The sequence below is a fragment of the Anas acuta genome, chromosome 1 (genome assembly GCF_963932015.1).
Source record: "Anas acuta chromosome 1, bAnaAcu1.1, whole genome shotgun sequence".
NCBI lineage: Eukaryota > Metazoa > Chordata > Aves > Anseriformes > Anatidae > Anas > Anas acuta.
This window is the reverse complement of record NC_088979.1, coordinates 42,629,050-42,641,462: the sequence shown is the minus strand read 5'-3', so window position 1 is coordinate 42,641,462 and position 12,413 is coordinate 42,629,050. Positions and strand designations below refer to the sequence as shown.

The 12,413-nt window shown below is 42.5% G+C and overlaps 1 protein-coding gene across 7 annotated transcripts in view; it reads left to right on the top strand.

Annotated features, from left to right (window-relative positions):
* The window catches only part of KLF12 (KLF transcription factor 12), a 250,481-nt gene that overhangs the window by 188,863 nt on the left and 49,205 nt on the right, over window positions 1-12,413 (top strand). For 5 of the 7 annotated variants that reach the window (XM_068676129.1, XM_068676166.1, XM_068676122.1 and 2 more), the window contains one exon: window positions 5,011-5,052. The exons of the other annotated variants lie outside the window; for them this stretch is intronic. In XM_068676129.1, coding sequence (XP_068532230.1) covers window positions 5,011-5,052 — 42 coding nt within the window. The remainder of the gene's footprint in view (window positions 1-5,010; window positions 5,053-12,413) is intronic. 7 annotated transcript variants of the gene reach the window in all.

Sequence of the window (12,413 nt, the reverse complement as noted above, 5' to 3'; positions counted from 1 at the left end):
ACCCTGCCGGATGCTGTTTTTACCTTGGTTTGTTTTAACTCTCCACTATTCAAAGACAAACGTTTCTGCTGTTTTGTTTTATTCCTGCTGTTTGTAAGGCAAGCTCAAAGCTGTACTTCCCATTTGTCACCAGTTTAAAAAGTAAATAAGCATTGCGAAGTACACTGTTTCACTTGTTAGGATTCCCATTAAGTCATTAGGAATGTGAGGCCCAGGTCGGTACTTGCAATTCATCTCTAGGACCAAATTGTAACTGCAGAGCACTGGATTTTAGAAGAATAAATTATTGTGCCTGAACTTTGATTGCTTTCAACCACGAGTAAATCAAGCCTCTGTCACACATTAAAAGCAACACATTTGGGGAGATAATCTGGATAATTTTTAAGGCAAAATAATAAAGAATAATGATGATAATAAATAGAATGTAACTGCCAGAAGAAAATGCATAATCTTTGCTTTGCCTGATTTGGAATGTCCTTGTTACATACTTTACTTTTACCTCATTTTTTTTAACATTTTTTTTAAAACTGAGGCAATAAAAAATTAATGCATCTAGTCAAGGAGTTTGAAGCAATTCCCTAATCTATGCCTTTTCCTCCTTGCAGCTCAGTGCATAAATACTACTTTCAGTGGGGAAAAACTCAAAAAAACTGCAAAATCAGGAGGTCACTAAGACTCCAGATACTTGCAGTAAAGTACAGATTAGTCATACCTGCTAGGAAATTCTCCTTCCTTCACTCAGCTGTTCTGAGAGCATCATGCTACACTAGAGGCAGTGGCACCTCCATTTTACACTCATAGCATTTTTTAAACCTTGAGCAAAAATCACTCATGCCTAACTGAGACACCAACTTTTGCCTGTAGGTTAAGGTTAAGTTCTGCAGGGTGATCTGACTTCTGAAGAAAGACACCGGAATTCCCTATTATAATCGTTGGAGACACATGCCTCAGGAGTGATCAAAGGTCTTACCCATCTGATTTAGCTGTATACTTCTCTTTCCTGTCTAGGGAGCTTAAATACTTCCATAGGAACACCAACCCTGTCACATTAGAAAAGTTTTTAGGAACTACGGAGGGGACCAGCAAGAACTAAAAGCATCTACTTCACCTCAAGGTAGTCTTCAGATCTTTTTTTTAGGTAACAGAGCAGGGATGATTGTTTTGGGAAACAAACTGGTAGCACCAACAGCAGTGCTCCCACTTTTTGCAGAGGAACATCGTTAACTTAGCATGTCAGGTGATACCTGTGTTGTCAGCGCAAGCATCACAGAGACATTTTAATCATTAGGATCCTCACACAGGTCTAATCACGTGGGATATTTGTGGGACAGTGGAGTTTCTCATCTCCCTTCTTACTGAATATAGGGCACTGCATAGACAAGGAGCAGAGGATGAGGAGAGTGGGCAAGCAGAGCCTGAATTCTGCTTGAATGTGGACAGGACTGGGGCTTAGTTCCCTGGAGCAGTGTTAGAACAGAAACAGCCCTGGACACTGAAACAGAGCTTTCACCATTTCCTTTTTGAAACTGAGTGCCCAGATTTCCATTATGGAGAAAGGATCCCGCTTTTCTGCACAGCTTTTATCCCTGTGATTCTCGCATTCCTTGGGGCAGAGTAACCTCATTTCCATTGGTGCTCATGCAGAAGACCCAGAGTCCTTTCAGGCAGGTTATTCCTGGGATGGGAGAGATGCCGAATGAACCCTTCAGTCTAAGGACTGCAACCAATGTCTCTCCTTACCTGGCCAAAACCACATGAACACACAGGTACAAGACAGGAAGTTACCAGTGCCACCACCATCAAAATTCTGCCTCTCTTTTGGGGCTTCTTCACAAGATGTAGGCAAAGTTCAGGACATTGCCTTGCCTGTGGATGGAAAATGGGAAACTCCCAAAGTGAGTATGTCTTGTGGTAGTGCCTGAAGAAGCTCAGGTGTAACAGCGAAGGACCCCATGAGTTTGGGGACATGCTGGGTATGCCAGTTGATGGGACAGTGGCTGGGAATGCAGTCATGGAAACTTTTGCAAAGCAAGGTTTCAGCATGCTAGTTTCCACACCTTCTTCAAGCATTTCACTTTTAAAACTGTATTTTCTTCTTTCAAAGGAGAAGTCTTTCAGTGTTTTTTAAAGTACGAGAATTAAAGCTACCCTTCCTTTATCTGGAGGATTCCTTTTTCCCTTTTGTCTATCAGACAATGGAACTGGCTGTCCTTAATTTTTATGTCTCAGCCACAATTTCCATAGCATTAAAGAGTTTCTTGTCACTCTGTGTATCCCTTTGGCTTTAGAAATCATATATAAGGTAGAGCAAATTATCTTAAAAAAAAAAAAAGAAAAAGAACAGTGGTTGTTGCCCCTTATGTATTCTTTTCAAGTGGAAAAACAGTGTCTGCTAACCGTTAAAAAAAGGAAAATAAACACCTGCAAAAATGTTTTTCCCTTCCTTTGCACCTCCAGTATACTCTGTGGTCCAGCTACTGCAGCCTTTAAAAAACAGTTTTAAACGTGCATGCTGCCAAGAGGTTGCTGTAAAACAAGTATAAGTATTTCTCATAAGGCCTGCGCTTATTCTCATGACTGCAAAGGATGAAGAAAGATGACAGAGCAAACATAAAATCCCATGTTTTGTTTATCAACAACTTTTTTTTTTTTTTCCTAATGGCAGATACTTGGAGAGAGAATCTGTTTATTTCTATGAAAGACTTGCTTAGGGTTTGCTGAATCCCAAGGCAAAAAGAAGGCATAGTTTCCAACTTGCAAGCTATTCACTGTGTGATGAGCTAAAGTCATTTGTGGGTTTGTATGTTGCGTTTTGACGTGATTAAGCGTTGTAAGTCTATTGATTTCATGCTGGGGATTAATGATGCTGAATGAAAGAGCATCAAAGAATAAAACGTGTTTACATGCCCAATTAAAATACCCTAAAAAGAGCTGGAGAACCTATTATTGGGTAGGAATGAGATAGGAGCAGCGTAGGGCCATTCACACATTCTGCAGCAAAAGGAAGCTGAATTAACTTCCTTAGGCATGGAGAGAAGAGAGATTTGATAAGGATTGACCGTACCCTTCTGAATGCTTAACACTTGTGTTTGACTTGTTATTTTGGAACAGCGGATTAAAGAGGTTTCGTTATCAGTTGCTGCAGATCTGTTGCACTGAATCACTCCAAGCATGATGCTTAGCTGCCTGTGATTAATGAGACCATCTTTTAACTTGAAAACTTGTTGGTGATGGCATGTTAATAAAGGACAAGACGCAGATATATTCAGTGCAACTATGGGCATGAGATATAGTAAGGATAAGGGTGGTGTTTGCTGCTTTGAACTTGCATGGTAATTTCAGATCTCTTTACTTTAGCTTATTGGCTGAAAAAAATCTCATTGTTACCTTGAAATATTTGTACTGCTAATTGGTTTGTATCTGCCCTCTGCAAATATGTTTAATGGCTGTCTAGATTCACGGATCATATCAGGATTTTCTGTTAGGTGTCATGTTTTGTTTACCAAGATACTGGTAGATGAAGATGGAAAAGAGCTATTGTTAAATCTGTCCCATTGAAAGCCCAGTATAGACTCTTCTAATAGTATTAAGGTGTCAGTACCCATGATGTTAGCCAGAAGGACAAGGAGAAAATGTGTTTCTGCTGTATCATCTGTGAAGAAGGATGCCATAATGATCAAGTTAGCACGTGAAATACTTGATGCCCTGAGCTAGAGAAAAGTTCAAACACACAGACTAATACAGCTGAGTAAATATCTGACAAGACCAGCTTGTGCACACACTATTTTTCTCTCCTGATGCTCTGATCTGGATTAGCACATGTGAGATGAATTTGGCATTCTGATACAAACTCCCATTGTCTTGGAAGGGCTGGAATAATTATCCTGGCTATGGGGCAGCGGACGGGGGGGGGGGGAGTTGACGATGTGAGATTTATTTATTTTTCCCCACTTCCACTACTTAATGCAAGACCTGAAGCCCTTAGTTACAGAACAAAGTGTCTGAGCAGTAACTGAGCTTGTGCAAACCCAAGAGAAGAGTAATGACTGCTCCTCGCAAGCTTCCTGCCTGTGTGCAGGTGCAGGAATCAGGAGCGCCTGAATAATTCATAATGTGCAAATTAGCCCCAGCTTGCTCCCACTACTCGAATCCTGCTTCTGCTTGCCTACCTAGTTGCTGGAAAGAAGAGAAATTGAGTAAGCTGGTGAAACTGGGGAGGGCAAGGCAAAAACTGCTACAGCTTAAGGGCCAAAGCCACAGAAACTGTTCGATGCTGGATGTGTTTGAAGGATTACGGAGGAATTGCAATGTGCATTATTCATTATTTATGAAGGCTTTCCTCAGGAAGCAGCAAGCTCTGGGGATCCATTCTATTGCTCTCAGAGAGGAAAAACTTCCTTTAACAAATTAAGTTTTTCCTGCTTTTATTGTTACTGTTTCTAAGAATTATTGTGTAAAAAAAAATAAAAATTAAAAATCTCTTCAAAGCGCATTTAAAGCCTGTTAAGGTTTTGGAGGGAGTATGCTTTTATTATGTTGAAATAGGTCTGAATGCAAGGGTCTGGAGAAATTGCCCTGGAAATTTCAGATGTGAGGATAGTTTCTGCTTTGAGTAAACATGTATGCCAAGAACTTGTATGAAGCTAGTTATGTCTGGAGATGTAATGCGTAATCAGAGCTCATATTTTTATCATTTAAAGGACAACAGTCCTCTACTTGAAGTTGTTAGTAATAGCTTCTCTGTGGTTTCTTAGCTATATTTTCTGTTCAGAAGAACAAAACAAGAGGCAAGTTTTGCTTAATCCTTCTGCTGCATGATGCTGCAGCTCATCCAAATACAGGTTTTTGCTGAGCACAGTTTTTATGGCAGAGGGGATTCCGGACACAAACCTGTGAGAGGTCCTTGAACTGTTTGCATGTCGCCACGCAGGACAGAGAGAAGCCTGTCTGAAAAAGGCAGATTGTTTCTGCTGCCTGTATCTGAATATCCCTTTGAAATCTCTCCTTTAGGAGATGGAAAGACGCGACCTCCCCAACAGGAGCAGGAGCAAGGTAGGTAGTTCTTCGCATCGGCAGGTGCTTGTATGGAGGGAGAAAGCTCATCATGTTTTTGCTGTGCTGAATGTGGAAAGAGAAAGCAGATAGACCCAGCAGGGGAAGAAGGAAAAAAAAAAAAAAGCTTATTTTTTAGCTGTCTGCTTTTTTTGTTGTCGTTGTTCTCCCCCCCCCCCCCCAGTATATTCCTCCTTCCTCCGTTCCCTTCTACCCCACCCCCTCTTGGCTCCTGCCCGCAGCAGCCGGGTCACGTTGCCATCATCTGTTTTTGTATTTCCCTCATTTGGGTAGCTGCAACACAAGCTGGCTCTCGTTTCTCGCTGATTCTGTCATTTCCGCTAGGCCCCAGGCTGGGCGGGCGCCAAGACCAACAGGTGATCCTTGTGGCTGCAGCACAGCAGGAAGGAGGCTGTGCGCGGAGGAGACCGCTCGCCAGAGGGGCTGCCTGGCCCCGCTCCATCTTGCTGTATAATTAACACCCCCTCCCTCGCAACCCCCCCATACCGAGCAGAAAATCTGTGCGGAACGGCTCAGCTGTGGCAGCCGTCCTGGGGAAAACGTTAATAAAGAGTGCTGCGAGAACGGCGCTGTGCAAGTGCAGGGGTGCGCTTGGTCGGAAAAGAGGAGCCGTGGTTGGCCCTCCACAGGGACATCTCGGGGCAATGCTCATGGACTTTCTTATTAGTATAGGAGCCAGGCTGGAGTGAGGTGCTAATTCAGATACGCTTTTTTTCCAAAAGAAAAAGTCTTTCCAAAAGACTTCCTGCGAAGTCATGTGGAGTTTATTTGGGCAGGGAAGGGACATCTCCAGTCAGAGAGCTGGGGGCAGCCAGCACAGAGGCAGTGCAGGCTCTGCGATCTCTGGGCATCTCTGCTGGGACAGCATGACTGCACAGTGGGCATTTTTAGTGCACAAGAAAAGCTCCCAGGAATCCTCAAGACTTTATTTATTTATTTATTTTGAGGAAACTCCTAAAGATGTTGTCGTTTTTGTTTACTATTATTACTTCATTTAATACAAACAAAGTTATATCTAGGAGGTGACAGTGCCTTCACTAAACCATTTTCAAAACACTATCTCCGAGGCTTAGGTTAACCCCTCGGCATATCCCAGAGCGTGAGATAATGTGTCCCTGGAAACTCTAACTGCTTGTTTGTATTTGTGAGGCGGGCTGATGTCTTAAGATAGACGCTTGGTAGCCTTAATCCTCTGCAAAATAGATGGTATCTCAAATTCCTTCTGCTGGGTACACAAGGAAGCTAAATTGCCTCTCCCACCTGTGGAGCCAGCGTTAATGGTTTAAAAGCTGAAGGTTGTGTAGAGACAAGGTCTGTAGGCACATTCGCAGGGAGCTGGGCTCTCCCTCAACGCACCACAGCACAGCTCAGCAGCAGGGCCAGGCTGCTGGGCGAAACGAACTGGGAAGCCTCGATCAGCTCTGCCGGTGAAAATGAGGTGTTGCAGCAGATCTGCACAACAGCAAGTGTGCGCAGTGCCTGCCTGGCCGTTCTTGTGGTACAGAAACCAGAAGCACAAGCAGTAACAAGAGTAAACTCAGGAATGAACCATCAACATATTTAGTAATGCTTCTAGCAGCTAGTCGTCTGCAATCCTTTTAAGTAAGGCAGGAATCTGGGATTTCGTTTCTCTGTGAGGATACGTTGTTCTGCAGTTTGTCAGGCATCCGAAGTGGGAAAAGAGCCCTAGCAGGGACACACGGCATCCCAGAGGTAGTTTATGTCTGTGGAAACCTAAAGGTGGTTCAAGACTGTAACTGCAGAAGGTCCTTCATGATTATTTAGTTTATTTCCCTTGGACGTGTCTCCCTATGCTAAAATGTGCACTGATAGATATTATCATTGTTATTTGTTAGCCCTTTTTGCCCCTTCTTTTCTCAGTGCTGGTTTACTGCTTTCATGCCTTTCCAAAACCTCTGGAGTATGAGACCAATAGCAGGGACTGAGCTGTTTCCTTCAAAATGAACAATTACTCTGCTCTCTCCTCTGTATCTGGTGAAATATCCTATTCCCTGCATTAGCAGTGGGTTGTGGGCAAACCCAAATAGTGCCTGCAGCTGGCTCTGCCATCCCTCTTGCATCCCCTTGAGTTAAGGGGCTAGTTGGAATAATTTCTTTATCAGGCATTTACTCACTGGCTGCTGACCTCTGCATACACCCCTAGGCATGAAGCAGAAGCCGTTACAGCGAGGGCAGGCAGGGTGACCAGCCTGGTGACCCCATTTCATCAGGATGCAGTGGTAATGGCTGGAGAGGCTGGAGAGCAAGCAGAAACACTTCCCTTCTGCAGGCAGAAGTCCTCACAGGAGTACTGCAGGCTGGAGAAAAGCATCCTTTGGCGGCCCCTGGAAAAGTCAAGTTTTCCGATGGATTTGGCAGGCAGCCTGGAGCAGATCCATTCCTTATGCCAGCCCCGTGGAGCACCACCCCTTGCAGTCCTCCCTCCTGCTGAAGCACATACCTTACTATTATTAATAGTCCGGAGGCGCCAGCAGTGTGCTTTGTTCTGGGCGGTATGCGGTTGCCCAAAGAGCAGGGAGTTGTATGGCAATTGTTTTTGTACTGGGAGATGTATTTGGTAATGAGCACTCTAGTTTTTCCTGGTCGTTCTCTTTAATGCACCTTCCTCTGTTTTGCCTCCTCCCTGGGCTGTCCCCAGCGCACCCAGCAAGCAAAGGATGCTGCAGTCCTTCCCACAGAGGACAGGGAAGTGCTGTCAGCACACAGAGGTGTGAGAGCAATGGATTTATACAACATCGTAGTGTTTCAGTAGGAATACATCATCTACACCAAGCGGCCTATACAGTTCCCCAAACAGTGAGTCCTAAAAATTAAATGAAGAGCAAATGAGAGAAACGCATCTGTTGCAGTTCTTCTAACTTAGGCTGAGAGCATACAGAGTCCCACAGCGTGATTTGTCAGTGCATTACATCGTGTGCAGGGACATGAGCTGCTTCTGGGTGTTTGCTGTGGTGCGTCTTGGCCCAAAGTCACAGATTTTGTGACGCCATCCTGTGAAACCAGTGAAAGCTTCAAAATCTGGGGCTGCTATTTGCTAAACTGTAAATCCTTAATGGTCATGTTTATTTTGGAAATGACACGATTTTCAAATACATCCACTTTTGGGCTGCAAAACCTAAGCAAAATAAGATACAGATTACCATGCAAGCAAACGGTGCTCTTGGAAATAAATGTGGAGTGAGAAAGCATGATAACAAACATCCCATCCCAGGGATTTCTCTGAGCACAAGGAGTAAGAATTGGTAAAGTGCATTGAAACTCACGTTCCCCATATCAGTAACTGTTTGATGATATTCCTGTAACCTGTATACTTCCTCTTGTTACACCACCTCCTCCTGTTTTTCCACCCCATGCGGCTCTACTGTTTCACTGAGCGCTAGCTCTGTGTGGCACATAGTTTGTCTTTTTAACTACTTCATGAAGTACTGAGTACTCTTTTGGGTGCCATAGAAGTAATAATAATAATAATTTGCTAGGTATACAGTGTCAAGTTTTTTTTTCTGCATTGTTTTTTACACAAAGTAAGGGTGACTGCTGCATGCTGATAACTCAGAGGTAAGATAAAGGTCTAATGTAGGAAGAGAGGTGATATGGTTTATTTACGAATACCCTCAGAAACACAGTCTGCCTTCCAGTATACCTGCACTTTTCTAGGATAGCACATTTCACTTGGATACAGCATCACCAAAGGTCAATAGCAATCAGGGCTAAATTGCTTCTAACGCAAAGGTAACGCTACGGCCTCATTACACCAGTCATCGTTTTCATTGTTAATTCCATGTTATTTAACTTCTCTGTGGTTTCTCCCCGGTAACTGTGGCAATAGACAGCCAGGCTGAGCCATCTACTGCTGGTGCTTGAAAGGTACAAAAAGCATTGCAGAGAGAATCGATTGACTGCAGTGGCCGTATTGGGCAGAGACCTTACTTGAACCAGAAGTAAACAGAGGGATGTGTAAACTGGCTTAGTTCTCCAGCAGACCTCTGGATATTAAGGATGCACACGGCAGTTCAAGGCAGGCATTCAGAGTCCGGTCATGTTCGGATCACGTTCCCTTGGCTTCCTTGTTTTCGCTGCGTGTGCTTGCAGACGAGGCAGCAGAGGGGAATTCTCTAGCTTTTGCATTTAACATTAGACATGTAATTGGGTGGAGAATTAATGTAAACTTAAAATAATTTAGTTTCACAGTCATTATACTCCTTTGCTTTAAATTATTTAGCTTTGTGTCTCTGGTATCTCCCAAAAGCCCTGCCATTACTGATCAACTGGCTCTCTTTATTAGCTTGTATTTTCTCTTAAAAGCAAGGCCTCATGTACAGTGTAATTATCCAGCAATGCCAATTAACTGCATAATTCCTTTTTCTGTAAAACTGCTGTGTAAATTACTTTTCATTTCATGAAAATGACTAGTATGGCAATTTTGCGGAAGGTTTTTTGTTGTTGTCAGTGTTTTTTTTTATATCTTTTTTTTTTTTTTAAGGATCCTCTTTCCTAGCCACCCTCTCCATCACTGTGTCGTGGTAAGAGAACATTAAATACTGTTGTGCATAATCTTGGTGCAAGCATTACGCCATACAGTGATTGCAGAGCAGAAAATTAAAATAATTTCCATAGTATTGGTACTTGTACCACCAGATCTGATGAGCAAAAGTTACTAAGATACTCTACTGTCTTTGAGGAGGGATGTTTTTAGGGAAAATGCTCTTAACACCAAGGTCAAGGAGCATTTGGTTGAGCCAGCTATTGAAATATCTGCCACTTCTCAATTTTTCAGTCTATCCATTGCTGCTTCCAGTATGCTTCAGTCACCTTTGCAGCCTGCACGTCCTGTTGATTTTGGCTGTTGTTCCTTCCACAGACCTAAACCCTTTACAGTGGCTCCTCACTTCTCTTCCAACGTCTCATGCTGAAACCAGGAAGCTCACACATCTCCCTTCCATGCCCTTAGCTATTTCTTCATGCTCCCTACACCTGCCTCCTGGGCTGGATGATTCTAGAAAAGATGGCATGTCCTTATGAGACTATGAAATATTCTTGAATAGGAAATGTTACTGTGCTCCTCAGCTTGTCATTTGGATTAGGCCTGAACAAAAGAGTGGGCAATGCACAGCAAAGAGTTGTTGGACAGGTGGATAGCCAAGGTATGTTGCAAGCTGAACTTCTCCCTTCCTGACGAGTGTGATTTCTTGGATTTATCATTTTTAAGCTGTCCTTCATTGAGCAGGCCGTATACTTGTAAATACCACAAGCAGTGTAATATTTGGAGGTCATCCTACTCCTGCTGTTTTAAGAACCAGCGTGCCTTCTCCTTTGGTGTGGAGGTCCTTCACTAAAGCTGGCATATGATTTCAAAGGTGTGTGTTTCACTACTTTGTGTGTAGAAACAAATGGTCGAAGTCTAAAATCCTTCCTACTGAGTCAGTCCAAGCAGACCCAGTAACTTGCTTATTCTTTACTGAAAGGGCATCACAAGGTTGGTATAGAGTGATTCTTCCTCTGGAATACCTATTTCCCCTCTGCCCTCATACATCTTCTACTTCACAGCTTTAAAAAAATATCATTAGTTTATGCACTTTTAGACTCTGAGGCTGTTTCTTGACCTTAATGTTTAATATGCATAGATGATGCCACCCTTTATGAACTTTTTTCTATGAACATATGTTTTATGAACACTTATTCTTTTGGCCTCTGTAGCACGCAGTGGCAATGAGTTCCAAGTATGTGTTATGTGAGGAAAAAAGTTATTCTCTCTGTTTAGTTTAAGTCTTCAGTTCTTAGAAGAAATAGTGAATAGTCACTTCCTATTATTACATTCTTGGCTGTCCAGAGCTCTGCTATCTCCCCTCAGTTATCTCACAGATTTGGCATTCCCAGGGTAACGCAGTTGTGGGCCAGCTGTCAAAGATGTGGCTGAAATAATTTTCACAGGGGGAGTTTTCACTCTGCACTCCTCCATGAGACCAAACTATTCCTAGATCTGACATCGTTTCAACCTGCTACTAAGAATAGGATAAATTAAAGAAACATGCTTCCCACTACTCGTACCAAACTACTCTATCGCTCTTCACGTGCAGAACATCAGTACAAATCATTTCTCATGCACAAATAGCTGCCAGGCGTGAAACTGCTGCAATGCCAGTCACTTAGCTGCTCTCACCATTTGCTTCTAGTGAGTCGTTGCTTGTCCAGTCCTCTATTTTTTAAGTATGACAAAATGAAATGTGTTGCTGTTCTGCTGCTTGAGATAGTGGTGTATCCCTGTAGAATCATTTTTGCAGTGCCAGGAAGAACTAGGGTCACTGTACCAATTGTTCTAATTATATCTAAATTTCTCTCTCTAGCCTGTATTTCTGGAACTAATTTGTTGTCTTTGTATATTGTTTTATGTCTTCTTTTGTTTAATCCCGTGCACCTGCGCTTTTAGACTACATGCCCTTTCACTAATGTTCTGTGTCGCAGTGAGTTACGGCAGTGAGCATATGGAGCCAGACAAATAAGTATTTTTAATAATTAAAGAAGTTGCTTTATTTCGTCTAAAAATGCAAATACATATTTTGCAGGTTTTAATTTCCGTTCCTGAATTGTAGACCTTATCCACGTGCATTAAAAGTGATCCTGACATAGTTACTTCTCTGTCTCTTCTACTCTCAGTGACCTTAACAGACAGTATTTTTGCTGACACATGGCTTGGCAAATAAGGGCTGACATAGTAAATGCACTTTTTTCTTTGATGTGGTTCATAACTGTTTTCTGTCAGGCACTTGCAATAGTGTTTTTAAATGTTTAATTATACTCAGTGTAATTAGGAATCTACTACATATGTTTGACTTTGAAGAGAGAGAAGTAGCCGCTTCTTCAGTACACTCATATTTTACCCCTGAATTCCCCAACAACATTGCTACTGATAATGTTTTCTCCTATTAGTTTATTAGTTCATTATTACAGCAGAGAGATCACTGTCTGCAAATTTTACATAGGCCTTCAGCTAGAGTGGTTGCTGATACCAAGGACAGATTTTTGTAGGACATGAGAGGACATTATTTTTCAGTGTAGTATAAACGCTGTGTTTTCCCCTCACATGTTTCATTAGTACACCTCTGTACTGCAGAAGGGATTTGCATCAGTATATGTAATAAAGTATTGTTCTGCATAGCAGTCTGTCCCTCGTAATTGGGAGGAAAAGACACTAACATGTTGCTTTGCAGCAAGGATTTGCTTAATTTAACAGAGGGAGGGCTGTAAACCATGCTAAGTCATAAAGGTCACAGCTTCTGTGAAAAGTTTCTCTATTAATAGTCTATAAGTATTTTGTTTCTGCC